Consider the following 22,995-nt stretch of genomic DNA (forward strand, 5'->3'; position numbering starts at 1 on the left):
ATATAATCACTTTCATGGTCCATTTGGCTCACGGATTGGGAATTGCACTCTTGGATAAAAATACAAAAAGTGCAATCATAAATGAAATCATTTACAAGTGGTAAGTTTTGTTAGTCAACTACTTTTGAGAATAAGGTCATTTTCTCAAAATACTCTATAAACATGTTTCATTTCCCCCCCTGATATTTAGTATTTGTATTTAATCCTGACTAAATTAAGATTCACGTATTGTAGAATTCATATTTGTGAAATCGACGTTTTCAACGTGATTTTTTTGGTATCTATATCGGCCCCGACTAAATAAAGATTCACGCACGACAAAATTCATTTATGGAAGCGGCGCTTCCAACGTGCTTTTTACCCCTTACCTAGATAATTGAGGGTGGATGGATCCAAGCCTTTCGATTACAATCTATGTTGATAAGTTTAATGTTCTTACTCATAGTTCTCTATTACATATATATATATATATATATATAAGGAGTTGATTTTTCAGATGGTCACTTAACTAATAGTTAATTTTGCACAAAATCACTTATCTTTATTGACACAAACACGTCATTTGTATTATTTTTTTTATTTTCGACTCGATGTTTGGTATTCACATTGTGACTCAATTAAATTCAGATTCACGTATTGCATACGAGATTATTTTTGGGGACAACACTCTCAATAATTTTTTTTTGTATTCTCAAAAAACTTAAACCCAAAACTTTCGAAAAGGAATCTAAAACCATCCCACCATATCCACTTTGGTACACGTTATTTGTGTTCACTATTGCATCAAATGTGTCATATGTCACTAGTTAAATTTTCTTCTATAAAACATGACAAAAATAATAAAATAAAAATATCAAATATTCGTTTGTAGAGTTCCAATATCCAAAGCTAAAAGCAGACAAAAAAACTCAAGTCATTTTATTGAAAAACAACAAACAAGAAAAAGAGGACATTGAAAAAAAATGAATGTATGTGTACTATATTCACAAGTATGAACAAAAGAAAAACCATGTGAAAAGGGAATATTAAAGTGGTCCTCGTGAATTCTCATCAAATTTCAAAATCAAAGAAATCTACCATTTAATTATTATATTATTCTTATTAATACTGAACTTTATAGGCCAGAAAAATCTAACTAATATCAATCAATTACAACCACTTTTGATGATTTTTGAATGTGTTGTTAATAATGAATCTCTTTTAGAAAGTTTGACTTCTACCATTAACAAATGATGAATTGATAGAGGTGTAATATAAAGTCTCGTAAATTTCTAATTTTAATTATGTTAACTTTATTTCAAAAGATTATATCCTGATGTCTGAGTTAGCTTATATGCTCATCATTTCATCCATTCTTCATTTGGGAGTTAGGGCACAATGTTTTGATAGAATATTTTTCGGAAAAGAGAGGTATCGTGAGTGAAATAGAACTAATAAAAGAGAGTTTGAAAAGAATAAGTTTAGACGAAGTAGCATGAGTGAAGATTTGAGTCATTACAATCAAGTTTGTGAATTATCCAATACATAGCTAGGTTGAATAAAACATGCATGAAATCTTGTTGATTTATCATGACTTGCACGCCGTCTCATCTTCTTTGTTATAGCTATAAAATTATGACAATCCGATACGCAAAACCGTGTGAGTTTCATTTGTTTATCAAAACATTGGGCTAGGAAATTTTTGCTAAGCCCATCAGGAAGTACAAGACAAGTCAGTTACTTGTATATTGGGCTGTTATATTGCATAGGCCTTTATGATATATTGGGGTCTAAAACTGTTCTAATCAGTTTAATATCTAATATGTGAATTATTCACTCATACAATATTAATTCATTTTTTTATTTTTTTTTAAATGGAGTCTTTTAAAGTAGCTTGCTACCCGGGCTTTTGGGTCGCCCATGCGTTGTACTACTGCATGGGCCTGGCGTAGCCCATCAACTCCAGTCAAATACTTTATTTGGGCCTCGTGTCTAGGATACAGTGTTTTAAAAAAAAAAGGGCAGCCCGGTGCACTAAAGCTCCCGCTATGCGCAGGGTTCGGGGAAGGGCCCGACCACAAGGGTCTATTGTACGCAAACTTACCTTGCATTTCTGTCAGATGCTGTTTCCAAGGCTTGAACCCGTGACCTCCTGGTCACATGGCAGCAACTTTACCAGTTACTCCAAGGCTCCCCTTCACAGTGTTTTAAGTGATGTGTAATTTTCTCTTCTTACGTTGTCCAAAGGAAGTAAATGTTAATTTCTTGCGTTTCAGTTTATTTTTGTTATTTTTGAATTGTTAAAGATTTTAAGAAAATTAAAAAGACTTTTGATTCTTGTGATACGTGGACCAATATGTCCTTCATATGCTAGAATGGAGAAAACAATGTATAAATATTGTATCTATGCTTATAGATATATAGAAACTAAGCTACATGAGACAAGGTGAGAATGATTTTGTATCAGACAAAATGAGCGAGGGGAGAATAAGATGATTATGCGTCAATAAGCAGGTGTGAGAGCTTAGCCATAGCAAGAGTTAAAAAGGTAGAAGTAAATCAAAGAAGAACTAAGAGAAGGTAACTATACAATATATGACTCAACTTCAGCTTATCGAGAAAATAATCTTAGATAAAAAGGTAAAATTAAAATAGATGATTAGTAGATAGTTGAACTTTATGGGTAGAGACAAAGGGCTAGCCTCATCCCTTCCCCTCCTACTAATAGTAATAGTTAGTAATGGCTATATTATCTTTCATTTGCTTTGTATGTTGTTATTTCACTTTCATATTTTCCTTCGAAAATTTCTCAAAAGATGTAACAACCTTTTACCCCATAAAAATAGAAATAGAAATAAGATTTATATACATTCGTTCTCTCTTTTTTCCCCACCAAATTAAGTGTGTTTTGATTCACATAAATACATCATAATTTTTTATAAAATTGTTCAAAGAAAGTCATAGACAACCCAAGAAAAGCTTGTAATCAACCTGTTGTTTGGGCTAAAACAATGATAGAGTCAGTTTGTGTTCGAGCTTCAGCTCTGCAATTGCCGCCCATTAACTCTCACTCTCAAAGGCAATTTTTGTTTCTTCACATTTGCTTAATTCTTTTTTTGGAAATACCCATTTTCTGTCAATACCATAATTTGCTTACTTTGTGTTTGTAGAAATGCCGCAATGGCTGACAGTTTTGCTATTGATGCTCGAAATCTTAGCTATTCGGTTGTATCAAGACAAGGAGAATTACTTCCAATTCTTAAAGATTGTTCAATAAAAGTTCCTTCTGGACAGTTTTGGATGCTTTTGGGACCTAATGGTTGTGGAAAATCAACCCTTTTAAAGGTATACAATTAGGCCCCTTTTTTTTTTCTTGTTAGTACGTTGGAATTGATTGGAGGGTGTGGAGGTCGAGGATTAACCTTATTCAGGTAGTTTCTTGCTTTTGTTATTGGTAACTATTTGTTGTTTATTATGTATAGATGATCAAATTATTTTGTTAATGTTACTGATCGTTGCATGTATGCTCGATAGATGATCAAAGTATTTTGTTAATGTTACTGATCGTTGCATGTATGCTCGACACTGCTTTCCTATTAGTTGTCATGTTTTCTTCACTGTCGTTTCCCTTTTCGTCACTACTTTGATTTACTTCATTTGAGCCAAGGGACTTTCGGGATTAGCCGCTCTACCTCTATGAGAGTTAGGGGTAAGGTTTGCATACACTTTACCCTCTCCAGATTCCACTTTGTGGGATTTCACTGGGAATGTTGCTGTTATTGTGTGGAGGTCGAAGATTAGGATAAAAGACTGGTAGTAGTCAGTTTCGCATTTTGCTTTTGTTTACTAGTAGTATTAGTACTATTTTTGTTATTTTATTATTTTCGCGTTTCTCATTCTTAGTTTTCTATTACTACTTGTTGTCTCTTATGCTTCGATTTTCTTACTATCCTGGTATTGTTATTGCTTATGTTTCCATAAATGTTAGTGTTTATGCTTTTCTTGAGCCGAAAACTCTCTATCAACACAAGGAGGGGTAAGGTTGGTGTACACTCTACCCTCCTTAGACCGCACTTGTGGAATTTCATTGTGTATGTTTTTGTTGTTGTTGTTGTTGTACTGTTGGAATTGAGGGGTTTTTGGGTGAAACTATGACAGATTTTAGCAGGTCTCCTGAGTCCAGATTATGGGAACTTGTATGTGGAGAGGCCAAGGAGCTTTGTTTATCAGAATCCTGATCACCAGGTGTGTTTGCTTGAATCAATTCTCAATTCTTTGTTGCCTTCAGATTTGTGGATGTATTTCGTGGGTTAAATTGGACGATTGAGCGAAGAATGTTTGCATTCCCATGTTGTGTTGATGACTTCTGACTTGTTGATAATGAATGAATTGTGAGATTAATGGTCTAAAACTCGAGATGTGAGATACTTATCACAACAACTATTACTACACCTCAATTCCAATCTAGTCGGTCAGCTATATAAATCTTCATTATCGATGTCACTCCATTTAAACTTGTCTCAGTCCAACTTTCCAGAAAAAATAAAGAAGGTTTCTTATCATACCAATTCAATAACTGAGGTTTGGGGTTTAATGGAACAACTGCAAAAGGATGTAGAACACAAGGGGCACCCGAGGATATTACCTAACGGTAAATTATGTGGGTGAAAACCACGGAAGATGAGTTCAAATCTGAGCATAGACAAAAAAAGGCCTAGGTGATCTTTTGCCATTTGCTAAAAGCCTTATTGGGTAGAGTGACCATGTACATGTACCTGTGTTGGTGTGAGGTAACAAGTACCTAGTGAAACAGTCGAGGTACGTATAAGTTGACTTAAATACCGACATTATAACAAAGAGAATGTAAATCATAAGCAAACAACAAAAGATTGAGTGTTTCATCTTGTATAAGCTTAATTTCATATTAGAGAATCAAGTCCCCTTGATAACTATCCTACTGATGTAATTATCCTTTTGGGTTTTCTTGCTTTTGTTGAACTAGGTCTCAATTTAGTTTAGTTTTGGCAAAGACCATTCGAAAAAATTCATCTTTTTGCATCATAAGGACTAATATGTCTTTACAGTACTATCTATTAACGTTCTGTTAGTAGGCGGAGTCTGACAAAAATTCTATAGTTTCTACATTGAATTGCTGATTTTACCGGTCTATAACTCTGTATGACCATTATTTTTAGGTGGATGGTGCAGTTTATACATCTTTGTAAAACCTCTAGACTATGTGGTAGCAGAGTCCACATCATTTTGGCGTTGCACTCATGAGTCATTTAGTAGCACATGTGTCTGTCATGATTCCAAGCTCTGCATTTATTGATTCAAGAATGCGAATGGATGGAGTTTCTGTTACATTGATCCATTTATCTTTTGTATGGATAATCTACAAGGCTTCTTAATATAACCTCACACGCTTTTGACACGATGAGTTCACGAGGTCTCTACAAAACAAACGATGTGCTTGGTATGGCTAAACTAGGGAGCTGAATTTGCCATTATGTGTTGTGTTAGTTTGTCTGGATCGCTGGATGATTCTTATGAACTGGACTTCCCACAACCACATATTAAGAAAGTTATTCTGCTCTGAAATGTATGGCCTTCTTTATTTCTTGTGCTTACAGGTCGTGATGCCAACAGTGGAAGCTGATGTCGCTTTTGGTCTCGGTAAATTGAACTTAACACCAAATGAGATTAAGACTAGGGTGGCAAAAGCTTTGGATGCAGTTGGGATGTATGAATATTTGAAAGTATGTATGTTCTTCAGATATGTTTTTTTGAGTTCCTAACATATTATACCGAACTGCTCTTACGTCTGTGGTTTTGTTTACACTGAGCAGAAACCAGTTCACACTCTTAGTGGTGGTCAGAAACAAAGGGTTGCTACTGCTGGTGCTTTGGCGGAAGCTTGCAAAGTTTTATTACTTGATGAACTGACTACGTTTTTGGATGAAACTGATCAGGTATAATCTGATTCAACTTTTATCTCACTATGTACCATCCAATCTTTCACTTTTTGGGTAAATTGCACGCATGACCTACTAATGAAAAATTTGTTTTCCTTTGCCATAATGAATAAATGATCGAAAAATATATGTTCCTAGGGAACGCAGTTGAGAAATTTAACTTAGAAGAGTATAAGAGTATACCCCACACACCCAAACAACCCAAAAAAGAAGAGTATACCCCACACACCCAAACAACCCAAAAACGAAAAGGAACTATTGGAGGTGTATATCAAAGGTTGCTGCTGGTATCAGATGACAAAAAACTCTGCAGTTTAATGCTACTTTGGTCACCTCAGTGGTCGTTCGGTACGCAGGATGGGATAAGCAAGTATATCTCATGGGATTAGTTTATCCCACCTTCTATATGGTTTAGTAATCACCATTTTTAGTACAAATGGTGGGATATAAAATAATCCCGGGATTAGCTAATACCTCAAACCAAACATGAGAAAGATAATTCCAAATTTTATCCGGGATTATTATCCTTATCCCACGTACCAAACCACCCCATATTGGCGTGCTATCCAACTGTTGAAACTGTCAAAGGGAAGGACCTAAGGGCATTTTCTTGAACTGAAACTGCTCAAAATAATCAATCAAGTGAAATCCTATGTACATCAGATGTTCACAAACTTGAAAACTTTGGCTCATGTTCAACAAAGAGAGGTAGAATAATCATAATATCAAACATATTAATGCTATCCATACAGTGTTGTCAAAGGAAAGCATGCTTAAGCCCTTAAGCGAGGCCCAAAACGTATCTCACTTAATGTGCACTTTGGTGTCGTCATCAAACTAAATTAGTATTTTTCCTCGACTGACTTGCCTTCTCTGCATGACGTGCTTATTCCTTTTTCTTGTTCTATGGTCTTTCATTTCTTTTTTGCCTTTGGCTTTTGTGTTGGCCAGAAGAGGAAGGAAGCTTTTCTCAATTTCCTCCATCGATGAGGAGAGGAAGAATAATGTGCTGTTTAGTCCGGAAATTCTTTTATCCGGGATAGATAAATTTTACGAGTGAGTTGTTTTCTGTCCTTGGACTTTTGCTAGATTGGAGTGATAAAAGCGATGAGAAACTCCATGGATACATCTCAAGGAATTACAGCATTGTGGGTAACTCATCGCTTGGAAGAACTCGAGTATGCAGATGGTGCAGTGTACATGGAAGATGGAAGAATTGTTCGACAAGGTGATGCAACTAGTATAAGGAAATTCATTGATGATAAACTGGCATCTTATGTTAAGCAAATAAACTTGTAACTACTTTCCTCAAGGAACCCTGTACGTGCTGAGGCGGATCCAGAGTTTGAACATTATGTTTCAAGTTCGGGATTTTACCACATCACATTTGATTTATAGAGTCGAAATTTATTATTTGTATGTATTTAGTGGATTTTTATCATATATATAATGATCGAGCCGAAGTTACTGGGTTCAGATGAATCTGTAAGTCATACTCTATTACCCGGTGGTTAGCTGTTGAAAAAGAAAGTGCATCTATTTTCTTTGCTATGCAAACATTTAGAAGTAAAAAAACTCCCAAGAATCTCTCTAATCAAATATTGCTGGTGGGAGGTAACAACAAATCTCTTTGTTGTTGATTGAAAATAACAGATATCTCGTAAAATTAGTTAAGGTATGAGCAAACTAATCCACACAATATCATGATTATCAAAAAGAATTTATATATGTCATTATTTAATTGGCACATTTTAATTTGTGTCTGTCATAAATATTGTTGTGTTGAATAATTAGATCAAGTAATCACTTCAACTTTACCTGAATCAGTAAGATTTGAAATGCTAAGAAGATGATGAGAGCATACCATAAAAAATGAGCTTAAGTTCTATGCATTGACAATGTAAAAACTCGCCTATTAGTCCTAGTGCTCAATTTACTTAATTAGGGAAAGAAATAATCTCTTATGATCACTTACAAATATAATAAAAGAAAATAGCTTTTTCAGATCTCTCTTATGTGTATAGTGACCCCACTTTCGAGTATTAACTATGAACTATAATTACTTATATTCTGGATTTCACTTATATACTTGGTAATGTAAATCATTTTTGTTTGTCTATTTTAAAGTTACTTATCTTACTTATCGTAGATCATTTTCTGTACATAGTTATCTTTTAAGTGACTTGATAACATAAACTTCTTTTAAGATCGAGTCTTTCAATCACTCATACATTCATTCCCTTCTCTCTTTGCTACTCATAAATATAGTACTCCAATAACAATTACTTTCTATGTTTCAATTTATGTACATGTGAAGGATTTTAACTGAACATGGAAAATGAAAGAAAGATTATTAAAATTTATGATCTAAAATAAATCATAAATATTTATGTGATTGTTTATTAGTTTCTTAGAGCAGACTAAAAAGGAAGGAATATCACATACGTTGAAACAAAAATATACTAATTTATTTAATATTCAAGTATCTTCACCGCCAAAAATTATAATGAAACAGATAAGATTCCGTCTTATTTAATTAGAAGATTCCTGAAAATGATTTTTTTTTAATAACGAGTACTTTACTTGAAGATGTGATGAATTGGGACCAAACCTTAGAGACCATGGCCCCAAATGATCAAGAATTGCAATGTTCATAATTGAAGCTTCCTTTTTAAGTTTTTTCAAACTTCTTTATAACAGCGTCGTTTTTTTCAATATTTTTTAATTATTATAATAAAATATTATCATATAAATCATATAAAATAATATAATATAACATGAAAATTAATGTCAAATTTTTTTTGACTGATATAATACAATATTATTATTATAGAAAATGACTATTATAAGGACATCTCCGCCATTCATAGAAAACCTTCTTTGTACTCAGTCCACTTGAGATCTCTCTGTCTTCCTGCCTTTCTAAGCAAAACAAAACTATGAGCAATAATACTTCCTTAACCCCCACCCAAGCCCCACCCACCCACCCCACCCCTCAAACCTTTCCATTTTACTCTCTATTTCAAGATTTGAATGGTCAGTCTTTCAAAGAAAGTGATTTTTGTAACCATTATAATTGTAACTTCCCACCAAACTTACATTGGTTATTAATTTCACTTATAATAAAAGGTTACCTATTATTATATTTTTATATACTTTGACAATGATATATAAATTATTTTACACGATTAGTATATAAAACTTAAGTTTTACGAAAAGTATTTTTTTTGTTTTTTAATTTAATCCACCATTACTATAAAAAAAATGTGTACACTTGCACTCCAACTTATAAGGGATGTAATATTTTTTCCTAAAAATCAAAGTTTGATTCTGATTGTTTAATCAACAAAAACGTTGGTAAGTCGACATAGCTCCATAAATTGATATTTAAACTAAAAAGCCTTCTCCCCTTCACCTAACACATTCTTTCCTATAAATAAAAAAACCCAACTCTTCTTCTCATCTATTATCCATACCACATCATTTATTTTCCTCTCAAAACTTCAAACTTCACCTATATTCAATTCCAAAAAAAAAAAATGAAACACCAAATTCTTTCTTATTTTTCACTTATTTTACTTATAATCCTCCAATTTTCAACCTTAACATTATCTCAAACATCCCTTACCCCACCCCCTACTGGTCCAACAAACATAACACAAATACTAGAAAAAGCAGGCCAATTCACAACATTAATTAGACTTATGAAAGTAACACAAGTTGGTGATCAAATCAACACACAACTTAATAATTCAAACCAAGGCATGACTATTTTTGCACCAACAGATAATGCATTTTCTAGCCTAAAATCAGGCACAATAAATTCATTAAGTGCACAACAACAAGTTCAATTAGTACAATTTCATGTCCTTCCTAATTTTATTTCTATGTCACAATTTCAAACTGTTAGTAACCCTTTAAGAACACAAGCTGGTGATGCTAGTCCCGGAGACTTCCCGTTAAACGTAACGACGTCCGGTAACCAAGTTAACGTGTCTACCGGAGTTGATGATGCTACTGTGGCTAATACAATTTATACTGATGGTCAGCTTGCAGTTTATCAGGTATGACGGAAAATGTTTTTCAGAAAATATGTTTTTTTTTAGTGTTTAGTTGCGAGAAAATAGTATCTTTAGCTAACACATAAAAGGTAAGGATAAGATTTGCGACTCTGGTAATTGTACCTCATCCTATTCAGACCTAACGTGTGGGATATTCATGTTGTTGGTCGTGAAAGAATATATATTTTATAGGAAAAATATTAAGGTGAAAATAAATTCTCTTGTTGTTGGTTAGAGGTCATTTTTTTCTCTCCTTAAAAATATCTTAAGTTTTAATTTCATATTACTTTTATTAACCATTATTTGACACTTAAAATATTATTTTCAATTTTTAAAACTATCAGATTTCACCAAAATATTCGTCTGACTTTTGATAATTAATATTATTATTTTGGATCTTCAAGAAATATTTTCGATTTCGAATCAAATACCAGGATTCATTTTGTAGGAGAATTAATATTTTTTTAGAAAATAAGTTTGTTTTCGGAAAAATAGCTCGACGCCAGGATGATAAAAAGCTTAACACCTCTCATTCTTATTATTTTTTCAATATGAAAATGAAAAAAAAGCGTTTTTCTAGAAAAATGACTTCCATCGTATCAAATTAATAGTATTGATAGACGGAAAATACTTTAAGATTTGATGGACGTTAATACCCTTAAAAAACTAAACTACACCTTGACATTTCGACATGCAAAGATGTAATTTTAAAGCGAGTTTAAGTTATACATTAACAAATTTTTATAGCAGGCAGCTTATTTTATTTTTAAAATAACAATTTTTTTATGGATGTATATTTGTAAGTATCTTTTGGATGACCTGATAGTATAATTCATGTCAGGTTGATAAAGTGCTTCAACCTATGAGTATCTTTGGTGCTCCTACTCCGGCAATGGCACCGGCTCCGGCGACGTTGAAATCAAAGAGCAAATCTCCGGAAGGATTGAGCCCTAGCTCCGGCAACGACGACTCGCCGATGGATAATTCCGGTACTGAGAGGATTGCCATGCACGGCACGACGGTTTTGGTTTTTGTAATTTCCTTGTTTGCGTTGTTATAAATATTAGAAATTGGACGGTGAGGATTCTTTGTGATATTTGATGAGTTGATTCGACGGTTGTGATGCATTTGAATAATTACCATTTTATCTTTTTTTAGTTTTGGGTATATTCATCTATGTAAACTACTAAGAAACAATTTTTGATGTATCTACAATTATGTGTATTTCATTATAATTTTTGTTCTAGATTTGCCTTACATCTTATTCCATGTTCAGTTTAAACTTTACACGTTTCTTTAAAAATAATGTTTGACATAAATATTTTATCACAATATAGAGAATAAGTAAATTAATATTAAGGGTAAAATATAGAAAAAATAAAAAATCCTCTTGAAATACTAAAAGTGAAAATGTGTTTTTAGTATAGTGGACAAGTGAAAGTAAACAGAGGAATATAACAGAAACTCAACAACAACAACTAAGTAAAATCTCACAAGTGGGATTTGAGGAGGGTATAAATTATAAAGAGTATACATACCCTTACTCCTACCTCATGGAGATAAATAGACTGTTTTCGAAAAATCCTTTGTTTGAATAATGCATATCAAAGCAATTTTAAAAAGAAAAATACATCAATAAAAAAACATAACAAATAATAGAAAAAAACTGAAGGAAATTGAATCGGATCACCCACACTGTCCTGTGCCATGATATCTTGGAGGAGGCGCATAGCTCACCTTTTTTCCTGTATCCAGGGAGCACGAAGATGTATAGGACGATCCGCCCACACTATTGGTGGAAAGGTATGAAGAGGGATGTCGCTGAGTCTGTGGATCAATCCGAGTCCATATTAAAGAAATAAATATATATAGTTAGTTAAATATTTAATTCTTAATTAAAAAAGAAAAGAGAAAAGTCACAATGGGTAGGAGACTCCCAAATTGATGGTGTCGCTTCATGATATTACAAAGGAGTCTCTGTGAGCTCCTCGTTGATTCTCTACAGAAAAGAAAAACAGAAAACTTCATCTTCTTCTTCTCTAAAAGTTCCTACAACAAAGATTTTTTGTGAAGATTTCTTCACTACTGTAATAAATACGCGATTATAGACTGTGATTATTTCAATATAGTTCGTATTTCATAAACATGTGATTACATTATTAGATTAGTGAAATAAATTCAATAATTCTCTAAACTACGTGTTTGATCCTCCAAACTGTGTGTTTGATTAAAGGAACAAAAGGGTTTAGGTTATTATCTTGACATGCAATTCCTTGAGCTGGATGATCATATTTTCAGTCCAATTAGATAGGCCCAGATAGAAACTCAACTTTCACATGCAGAAATTTACGTAGAGTGCCTTTTAAAAGGCTAGTGTTTAATTTTGAGCAATTTTTCCATATAGCTATTCAAAAATATCTTAATTATACTTTATAGCTATAGTATGCTAATTACAATTCATAGCTACATGTTATAGGGAGGAGAGAGGCGAGCGAGAGAGCACAGAGAATGGAGAGAGGCGAATTGTATATGTATATCTGTCAAATAATTATAATTTATATATATGTAACTAGTATATATATGTATTTGTATATCTGGCAAGCGAGATTGGGAGAGGCAGGAGAGAGGTGAGCGAGAGAGGACTGACAGTGGAAATAGGCTAATTGTATTTGTATATCTGTCATATATTTGTATATGTATATGTATAATTTGTGATTGATATACATATGCATTCATATAATTGTATATGTATATGTACAATTTGTAACTGGTATACATATGCATTTGTATACCTAGCAAGCGAGAGAGGGAGGAGAGAAGCGAACGACAAAGGCTAATTGTATTTTGTATATATGTCATATAATTGTATATGTATATGTATAATTTGTATTTGTATATGTACAAAAGAGGAGAGAGGAGAGTCAGAGGAGAGAAGTGACGTAATTACAGCTAAAAATAAGTTGTGAGCCATAATTAATGCAAATTATAGCTATGCTAGCTAATTAACTAGTGTATGTTTGCTAGTCCATGTTATTTTCCCTTTAATTTTTGTCCCCATTAAAAAAGAGAAACTATCTAGACGAATGTTTCTACCATATTTACTAATTCTCCCTATAGTTTTAAATAAATATATTTTATATCACTAATTAATAATTTAATACCAGATTTGAAGTTAGATACATGTTTTTACTATCAGATACACTGAAATAGAAAGAGAGTCGAGTGAGATTTGTCTACGTATCCCAGATCGAATCACATAAAATGCAAGTATCTAAATGTATCTAGTGTAATTCACATGTATATGAGATACCAATATAATGATAAAAAAATTTTGGACTCCATATTTACACCAAATGAATGAATATATATGATTTGTAATTTTTATGATTAAAAATAGACAATGAATTTAATGTAGTTTAAAAAGCTAAGTCATGTGGTTAGAATCGTCTTTCCGTATATTCTATAAGAAGACAAATTATCATATTCAATTAATGTTGATATATGAATGATATAACTAGGGGCGGAATAATAATCATAAGGCATGGTGGCTTCGAATTTAATTAAGCTCAATAGTTTTGATTTAAATTTTATATTTATATTAAAAAAATTTATTTAATATATATAAATAATTTATTAAAAATTTAATAGTCCAATAGTTATAGCAAATAGCAAGTACCAACTAACCAACGTGAACAACATATATAATAATGAAATTCAACATCAGTTAAACAATAAATTAAAATGAATTTGATTTTGATATCATAATATAATATATAAGAAGGCATATTACCATATATATCTACCACCGCAATATGTGTGTAATTTTAACATTTCATGCACACATTAAATAATTGTTTCACCATAATTAAGTTATATGAATTTTTAATATTAATATTAAAAGGACTATAGTTTGGTGTAATAAATATTGAATATAAATAAATATTTATTAATGTTTTACATCTTCTTTTTTAAAATATGCAAATATTTTTGAAATATATATATAATTTTGTGGAGGACAGCTCTGATAGGATTTGACAGCTACATCTAGTGATGCATTATTGTGAAATAAAGATTTCATTATGATCATCAATTATTACTCAGCATATTTCAATTTGTTCATCTTATTTTTTAGTTCATTTAAAAAATAATATTTATTTGGGATGGATGATAATAGTCCTTTCGCATTTCAAAGCGCGTTGTCTTCTTGGACGCGCAACACAAAGTAATCCAAGCCAATCTATATTACTGACTAACAGTAGATAATTATATTTCTTAGAGGTACTAAGAGCCTATTTTGATTAGCTTATAAACTGCTTATAAGTTGTTTTAACTTTTTTGAATGTTTGCCTAACTAACTTAAAGTTATTTTGTGCTTAAAATAAGCCACAAAAATAATTGGATTTGTTTGACTTAGCTTATCTAAAATAGCTTATAAGCTGTAAGTTGGGTTACCCCAACTTTTTTTTAGCTTAAAATAAACACAGCTTATAAGCAGCTTTAAAAAAACTTATCCAAATAGGTTGTAAATACAACTCCATCATATTTTTTCTTTTTTTGATAATTCTTTAAATTCAATTTTTCACATCACATGCTTGAAATCAGAAGATTAATAAAAATGACATTTTGATACATTAAATATATCTTTAGTTTAAGATTATAATATTCAAAAAACTCTTTACTTTTTTAAATTTTGTCCGAAATCGAAACTAAACATACAAATTGTCAAAATATTGCAATTAATAAAAATATTTACAGAATTTTTTATTTTTATTTTTCAAAAATTGAGCTTGAAAACTTTTCCTTTTGTTCATTAAACTTTAATTCATGAGCCTGGGAAAGAGGTGGAATAAATTTTTGGGCATCATTTTTTCTTTTCTTCTCACTTCTGAGTATGCTTCCAAAACAAAAGACAAGCCACTGAGCAAGTCGACAAGTTTGGCCAATGTACCCTCTCTGAATATTTGTGTTTTCGAGCCGGAGCTAGAGTATAAGTTACGGATTCAGATAAACACAATAATAATTAATATCTATATTCATTAAATATGTATAAATATATTCAAGTTATGAGTTCGATAATAAATTCATAAAGTTCAAATTCAAATTTCTTCATTCTTTTTTCACTCCTAAAGATGAACGTTAATTATTATGATAATCTCACCCTTCATTTCTTGGATGAAAAATATAGAATGTATACCACATTTATAAAGTTAGTTGCATCACATATAAATAAAGACTAGGTTTTTTTCAATAATCGGATACATTTCCTTTGAATCGAGAGTCTACAGAAAATAGTTTTTCTATCCCACACATATATCCTAAGTTCTTTAGACTCCCAAATAAACTAGTGATACCACACATTGTGGTACATTTACATTTTTTAATAACAATGTTGTTTACTCGAATAATCTTTTGTCTTCTATAAAAAAATATTATTATAAAAATATATGACATAACATGAGATATCGATTTCACAAAATTAAAAATTTTCGACCAAATACAAAGTTACATGATGAAGAATGAAGAAAAATAAAATTTTCCAAAAGGATATTAATTATAAGATACCAATAAATTTAACTTTTTCATAAATTCTAAAGTTTTATGCGAGATAGTCACAAGGTTCACAGTACTGCAATGTCCATATACTATATAATAAAAACAAGTGCATAAAATAACACTATAAAGTAATCTAAAAAAAAAGGTAAAGAACTTTTTACATGCAGCAAAAAATAACACACAGTGAGTAAAAAGCCATTTCACTTTTGTCAAGTCTTTTCTAGTGGCCCCCCACAATTCACAAGATCCCTAAAGAAAAATCTGTTCTTTTCCTTATTTTTGATTTCCAGATCTAATTAATTTAAATTTGCGCATTGCAAATATAAACGGAGCTAGAAATTCGAAAGTGGATTCAATTGAATTCATTAATTTTTGCTCAAATAGTATATTTGTGTTAAGAAATTTCTTAAATATTTAGAAATGCTAAATTTAGAACTCATTAAGTAACACTTGAAAAAGTCATTTTAAAAAATTTAGAATCCATAAAATTGAAATTATGGCTCTGCCAGCGGTGCAGTTTTCTCTGCCCTCAACCCTAAAAAACCAAAAAAAAAAGAAATTTTGATCGTCTTTAATTATTTGCTGATCTTTTTCTAGAGGGGACGTTCCCAACTACTCACTTTTGTTGTCCTCAACATGGTACGATTCCAATTAAGGAAAAAAAGAACCTAACAACCTATTAAAAAATCCTAGAATTATTACCAAACTTGGCCAGCTCATGACTTTGTTGCAAAAAAGGCCTCTTTTCATTCCTTCCAACACCAAGAAAATCCCTTGTTAAGTTACCTTGCTTCCCTTTATCTTGCATCATCATCAAAGTATTTGCATTGTTGGACACTAAAGAAGTTGAATTTGTGGCCCCTATTAGCAATCCATTGTTTCCTTGAATATTTTCATGAATAGCCACATTTGAAGCACTGGATGATGAAGAATTATTCATCATTAAGTTATTAAGGCTAGATGAGGTCATTAGCCCAAATTGATTGCTAAAGAGTGGTGGATTGTTGTTGCTCCTTGTTGATCCAATTTGGGCTGCTTTTTGTAAAAGTGCTGTTGCTGACATATGGCTATTATTGTAATACATTGGGTTAATACTTTTGATCCCTTCTTCCTTCTTTAGTACACATGGAAACGAAGATGGGGAGGAGGTGGCGCCACCACCATTGTCATTGACGAACCACTGATTATTATTGTTGTTGTTACTGTTCTGTGACGAAGACAAGCCCAACATGTTTGTATATGGTGCCATTTGTACTAACTCATGAGCCAAGGTGCTTGTTGTGCTAGTTGGTGTTAACAAACAGTCATTGGGGTTACCTGCGAAGGAGAGACGAATTCAAAATTTTAAAATTTAAATAAAGATTCAACATTCAATAATGTACTAATTAAACTCATTGCACTCTTGAAAATACCGGTTGAATTTAAAATTTGTTGACACTTTACTAAATGTGTCACATTTATATACTGAATTAAGTTGAACCCACTTATAACTTCTAGAGACGGATTCATGATTTTAATTTAACTATAATTTCAACATTTAATCTATGCTGCTCGAACTCTATATAAAAATGATGCTTCACATGTGTAGGATCCTCCAAAATATATTATTTTTGGAGGATCTAACACCTACCAAGCAACAATTTTGAAAAATATGAGAAGCATAGCTTATTAGTCTAAAATCATTGCACTTTTCAAAATTATGAGTCAGAATCAAATATTTATCGATATTTTAATGACTTTCATACACACACATATAGATATATATACTGAATTCAGATGAACCTGTTGCTTACCTAAATTTGCATTGTCATGATGAAGCCAAAGTGGTAGCCTTTGTTTTTGTCCATGATCAAGATTAAGTTGATTTGAAGGGTCTAATGATCCCAATCCCATTAATTGAGAAATATTTCCACTCATTTGCTGCTTCTGTTGGAGATTAGTACTAATCCCACCATTAAGCAATTGATTTCTCAAATTATTAAGGTTTGCTGTTGTTGGGACTGAAGTAAATCTTGCGCTTTCTTCAGCTAATGCATCACAAAATGCTCTGTGTGTTATAAAGCTGTCCTTTCTGTTTCATTTTCAAGAACGGAGAATTAGCGACGGATAAATTAAACAGAAAAAAAAACTTTAAAGAAAACTACTAAAGTAACAGAAATTAACTATAGATAAATTATATAACTAATAACAAAATTCGTTGCTAGTCCTATTTAGCGAAATATTACATAATAACAGATTATCAAAAGCTTAACTACGAGCAATTTCGCAACGGATTAGCAAAACTTAGCTACGACTAACTTGCAATAGATCAAATAATTTAGCGATGAATTAGTGACAGATTATCAAAAACATAGCTATAAACAATTTTGCAATAGATTAGCAACAAATTATTAAAAACTTAGCTACAAGAAATTTTCTATGTTACGACAAATTAATGACGAAGCCCACCGTTTTTTTTTTAGTGAATCTTGATTGAGTTGAATTAAATTATACATAGATTTAGATCATTTATTTCATCAACAAACTAATCATAGGACTACTCATTACCTATATTCTCTATTTAAATTAAATTCTCTAAAAAGTAATAAATCTAAGTCATGAAGAGTACGTGGAAAAGAGTGTACCACAATCACATTTAAACTTAGCTAGGAGCAATTTAACGACAGATAAAAAACGAAACTCACAACTTTTTGTAGTGAATCTTGATTGAGTTGATTTAAGTTTCACAAACTAATCATAGGAGTACCCATGACAATTTAAAATATTTAAAAAAACATATAAAAAAGTGTTACATAAATCGAGACGGAAATTACTTACCTTGAAAAAAGTGTGCCACAGTCACATTTGTACTCTCTAGTACCACAAATCTTACTATGAGCTTTCCAATCAGATTGAACTGCATATTTTTTTGAACATTTTTCACATTTCCATTTCTTTTCACCATGTTTTCTTGAATAATGTTTTTTAACCCCAGTTAAATCCCCTAGTGCTCTTGATGGATCATGATGGACACATGATTTTTCTGGACAAATATAAACTTTTTTCTTTATAACTTCTTTGTTGTTTCTTTGTTTCAATTTCCATGGTAAATTGTGACCCCTTCTATGGAGTTGTAAATTTTGATCTCTTTGGAAACCCTTGTTGCATATTTCACAGATGAATCGATTCGTCGCCATTAGAGATTTCGGTGAGAGAGCTATAACTTCTGCATCTGGATCTGTTATTAGCAAAAAAAATAAAATTATGTCAAAACAAGAAGGGGTATATATATATTATTTTCAACTAAAAAAAAGGAAAAGAAAATCTTGAAGGCATATATATAAAACATGTTATTGATGGATGATTCAGAGGCGGATTTAGAGTATCAATAAACGTCATACATTATTTTCAACTACAAAAGTATACATACGTGAAAAACCCTTAAAAGTAGTAGTATAATTAATATTAAGTTCTAAACTCATATTTTCGAAGAACTCAGAATCTTGAATTCGTTAAATATAAATTCTGAATCCATCTTTGATCTAAATAACAAACAAAATATGTAGAAGCTTCATAATTTAAATTCTGGATCTATCTCTGACTACTTACCTGGATTTCCAGGGAGATTTCTCTTCCTCTTATTAGCAGAAGAAGCAACTGGATTTGATGAATTAGGGTTTGGATTTGGATGATTAATATTTGTACTAGGGTTTTTTGGATCTTGAATGAAAGTGAAACCACCTCTCATGGTACAAGAAAGTCCATCATCAGACATCATTTTTTTTTTTGCTTGAAGTTCAAAATTTGGAGTAAAATGAACACACACAATTAAAAGAGTTCAGTTCAGCTTAGCTCGATTCGATTTCGGGAGAAACCAAAAGACTTACTGAAAACAACTAAATCCCAAGAAATACACGTAGTATATATGTACAATTTTTTTTAAAACAAAAACAAATAATAGAGTTGTTATATAACAACTTCACTTCTTCTTCTTCTTGATTTTCTTCTTCTCTGAGTTTATGTTTGATTTTAGTATATAGTTGAAGCAAAAAAAAAAATGTCTTAATAAAAGAAAGAATATTTTCTCTATTATATTATTCCTTCTCTCACACACGTTTTTTGTCTCTAAAAGTCGGTCAGCTAATAGACTCAAGTGGACCACTTCAACAGGGTCGTTGTGATGGAGTGATCTTTCATTTTTGATCAGTGATTTAATTCTAATTTCATATTTTGTTCGATATTGATTTGCGTTTGTTAGGGAGTTAGCATTTCCGAACATGAATCCCAATTTAATTGAGTGTTATGCTGATATCAAACACCGGGCGAGAAACTATAAAACAAAAAGAAGAGAAGTGGACTACTTCTTCCTCCTTTTATAGGAGGTAAGATTTAAAGTTTATGAATTCTGATACTAACCTCAAATTAATAGTATATAATCATAATCGAGTTCACAATAAAATTAAATATTTATAAATATTTAATATCTATTTTGATATGTAAGATCAAAATAAAAGTTACTGAATTTCCATAAATTTTTATGCTCTACTCTAAATCCCCCTAGCAAGTAAATATTGAATAATTTACAGTGGGGTGAGTGAAGAGAATAGCTGAATCAATTTGTCAATATATATACTGCTGCCACAGCTTTGCATGATGTGTTGCTTTCAAAATATAAAAAAAATTCGAGAGAATATTTATTTTGAATAAGAAGATTCTACTTTTGAATTAATATATGGACTACGATCTCAGTCGTCTCAGTTTATATGACATTTTTTTTAGTCGACTTCAAAAAATATATATTTATTTAACTTTATAGTACGGTTGATAATCGAGTTGCCCACACCCTCACCCTTACCATTATGGTGGGGTCGAACCCCCTTGTATTCCCCTCCCCATCCGGCAAAAAATACATATATTTTATTTTTAATGAGATAATTAATAATTATATAAATATTTTTTACTTTATTTGAATTATAAGTTTTAAATTACTATTTTTAAAATTTCGTACTCAATCAAAACTGCATCACAAAAATTGAAAGCAGGAGAGTACTTCCTTTAGTGGCTCTTCAACACTCCAATCAATTTAAGTAATTGTATATATTTTTATCTAAAAACGAATGATCTTTCTAATTTTTAAAAATAATGTAATTTTAACTTTTTTATTTATTTTTAAAAACAATATATATATATATATATATATATATATATATATATACTGTACGTAATTTGTATAACATGTTGAATTGAAGAAAAGAGGAGGGGAAAGTGGTGATAAGGCAAAAACGAAAGAATGAAAAACTTTAGTTCTCCAAAAAGATTGATTGAGGAACTGAAAAAAAGTTTGTCTTCTTTACATATGGTAAAAAAAAATGATTATGTCATTATTGTTTCTCCACACTTAAATTGGTGGCTGTTAGTAATTTAAAGCTAAAGTTTTTTTCTCACCCAATACTTATTTTAGGGCTAACTAATTTGAGATTTATTTTTTTTGATTTTCAATCTGATATTCGCTATTTATATTAAATTATGATTAATTTAAATTCGCTTTGAATAAGACCCATTTAGAGGGTAGCGCTCCACATCAATGATTTTTCTATATTCAGATTACGAAATTGAGATATCTAATTAAGAAAGAAGTAGCCTTATTCACTGTACCACATTTGTTGGTGATGGTTAATTTGAAATCTCTAATAAAAAATCAAAAATATACGTACCACTCCACCATCAAAATTGAATATACCTATTCAATTTATATTCATTTAAATACAAAGCATAAATTTATGTACGAAAATCTACATTTTTTTTTTTGCCAAGGTCTCACTCAAACACATCTTTTCTAAATTTTCTACCAATAGAAATTGGTTAAATAGATTGTGATGGTGATATAGGGCTAATAGGAGTTTGCCTTTGGTATCTAATAATCCTAATATACTTCTTTGTTTGGAGATAATCAAATAATGTTTTTTTATTATAATTTTAAAAAATATTTTAAATTTTAATTATTGTAATTTATAATACTTGTTATGTAATTTTTAAATATGTAAATTTAATTTTAAAAAATAAAAATTTTATATTTAAATTCACATTAATTTGATTCTCATATTTTGAATAAAGTCAAACAAATTGAAATAAAAATTATATAAATGAGACTCTTTCTTCTTAGATGACTGGCCAGTCAACGTGAATGGATTAGATATTTGAAAAAAAAAAATACTATTCGAAATTTAATTGAAAAAGAATATTTATTATAAAAATTATATTTAAACATGAAAATACAATTAAAGTTTTGTGAGTAGTAAGAACTTGAGTTGAAAAAACACAATCATAAAACTTATTTTTTATATTTGAACTTTAAAATGAGATCAAATATAGTTTTCAGTTTTTCGAAGAACTATGAATAGACAAACGAGTAAATTCTCATTTTTACACGTAGCAAATTCAACTACAAAAAAACAAAACTGAAAAAAGAAGAAGAAAATTTACAAGTCTATTCACTTTGAAATAACTTTATATATGCGGTATTGAAAGTTAAACAATCAAATATTATTCTAAAATTTATTATTAATATACAATCTACCTAATGCGACCCCTAAAAGACGGATTATGTATAAATTCTAGGTGTCTCCATAAAATATACTTGAAAAAAAGGTGAGCATATTTTACTCAGCCACTTTTTTGGAATTAAGCTCTCGGAATTTAGTATTTGAAAGACAGAGATTGTTTTTATTTAATTCTCTATATATTGATTTTCTTGAATAAAATGATGGAGACATACACCCAACAACTTCAACTAATCTCATTACTCTTTGAATGATTCTTTTTATAATTAACCCTAATTAATTCTCTTGGAAAAGCAAAAACAAATATAGTACTACTAAGAATTTACACTCACTCAATCCTTATTACTCCACCCGTTACAAATTATCTTTCGTGTTTCTCTTTTATATATATCTTAAGAAAATTTTTATTAAAAAGATACTTTTGATTATTTTACTTTTATTTATATTTTTATTAAATAATTAATCCGAGGTAATAAAAGAGGAAAAAACTTTAATTCTTACATGAATTTCTAAAAGTAACAAATAATTTAAAATATTATTATTTTAAAATCACAACAGATAATTTAAGATGGAATGAGTATTATTAAACTAATATGTTTTATATTATTCCCCGGAAGCACGACAAACTTGACATTAATTCCTTCGCCAATTAATATATCAAAGAATTCCCTCCCACCATTTGATGAATATATATATAAAATGAACATGTTGGCTAAGTTTCTGATCATTAGCTATCTTTCTTGGTACTCTTGTTTTTTTTTCTTTCCTATTCACTGTTGGCCAATCACATCGAGGCTCGACTAATACAAATTTAAATTGAAAAATTTCACTTTTAAAAGTGTGACGATTTTATTTTCAAGACTCGAACTTAAAACTTCAGATTAATAA

At 30.7% G+C, this 22,995-nt stretch overlaps 3 protein-coding genes and 1 non-coding gene across 4 annotated transcripts; 3 read left to right on the forward strand and 1 right to left on the reverse strand.

Moving 5' to 3' along the window:
* Positions 1-1,744: 1,744 nt before the first annotated feature.
* On the forward strand, positions 1,745-1,936 carry LOC129904809 (U2 spliceosomal RNA). The gene has a single exon (XR_008770487.1). It is a non-coding gene; the product is annotated as a U2 spliceosomal RNA (small nuclear RNA).
* A 732-nt stretch (positions 1,937-2,668) lies between these two features.
* On the forward strand, positions 2,669-7,430 carry LOC129904450 (ABC transporter I family member 10). The gene is made up of 6 exons (XM_055980022.1): positions 2,669-3,058; positions 3,150-3,324; positions 4,138-4,224; positions 5,613-5,738; positions 5,829-5,951; positions 7,044-7,430. The coding sequence occupies exons 1-6, from the start codon at positions 2,991-2,993 to the stop codon at positions 7,251-7,253; spliced, it is 789 nt and encodes a 262-aa protein (XP_055835997.1). The 5' UTR covers positions 2,669-2,990; the 3' UTR covers positions 7,254-7,430.
* Positions 7,431-9,398: 1,968 nt separating this feature from the next.
* Positions 9,399-11,250, forward strand: LOC129902918 (fasciclin-like arabinogalactan protein 12). The gene is made up of 2 exons (XM_055978365.1): positions 9,399-10,018; positions 10,857-11,250. The coding sequence occupies exons 1-2, from the start codon at positions 9,494-9,496 to the stop codon at positions 11,073-11,075; spliced, it is 744 nt and encodes a 247-aa protein (XP_055834340.1). The 5' UTR covers positions 9,399-9,493; the 3' UTR covers positions 11,076-11,250.
* A 4,351-nt stretch (positions 11,251-15,601) lies between these two features.
* LOC129903472 (zinc finger protein BALDIBIS) lies at positions 15,602-19,586 on the reverse strand. Its single transcript, XM_055979035.1, has 4 exons — positions 19,157-19,586; positions 18,386-18,785; positions 17,362-17,639; positions 15,602-16,885 (listed from the first exon to the last, which is right to left on the reverse strand). The coding sequence occupies exons 1-4, from the start codon at positions 19,323-19,325 to the stop codon at positions 16,248-16,250; spliced, it is 1,485 nt and encodes a 494-aa protein (XP_055835010.1). The 5' UTR covers positions 19,326-19,586; the 3' UTR covers positions 15,602-16,247.
* Positions 19,587-22,995: the final 3,409 nt, after the last annotated feature.

This window comes from Solanum dulcamara, chromosome 9, assembly GCF_947179165.1.
Source record: "Solanum dulcamara chromosome 9, daSolDulc1.2, whole genome shotgun sequence".
In the NCBI taxonomy this organism is placed as follows: Eukaryota; Viridiplantae; Streptophyta; class Magnoliopsida; order Solanales; family Solanaceae; genus Solanum; species Solanum dulcamara.

Bases quoted from the DNA above. Each gene is read 5' to 3' on its own strand.
- LOC129904450 (XM_055980022.1), top strand. From the start codon at position 2,991: ATGATAGAGTCAGTTTGTGTTCGAGCTTCAGCTCTGCAATTGCCGCCC. The intron at 4,225-5,612 runs GTGTGTTTGCTT...TTGTGCTTACAG, and splicing joins ATCAGAATCCTGATCACCAG to GTCGTGATGCCAACAGTGGA. The intron at 5,739-5,828 runs GTATGTATGTTC...TACACTGAGCAG, and splicing joins GGATGTATGAATATTTGAAA to AAACCAGTTCACACTCTTAG.
- LOC129902918 (XM_055978365.1), top strand. From the start codon at position 9,494: ATGAAACACCAAATTCTTTCTTATTTTTCACTTATTTTACTTATAATC. The intron at 10,019-10,856 runs GTATGACGGAAA...AATTCATGTCAG, and splicing joins GTCAGCTTGCAGTTTATCAG to GTTGATAAAGTGCTTCAACC.
- LOC129903472 (XM_055979035.1), bottom strand. From the start codon at position 19,325: ATGATGTCTGATGATGGACTTTCTTGTACCATGAGAGGTGGTTTCACT. The intron at 17,640-18,385 runs GTAAGTAATTTC...AAAATGAAACAG, and splicing joins TGTGGCACACTTTTTTCAAG to AAAGGACAGCTTTATAACAC. The intron at 16,886-17,361 runs GTAAGCAACAGG...TCTCCTTCGCAG, and splicing joins TCATGACAATGCAAATTTAG to GTAACCCCAATGACTGTTTG.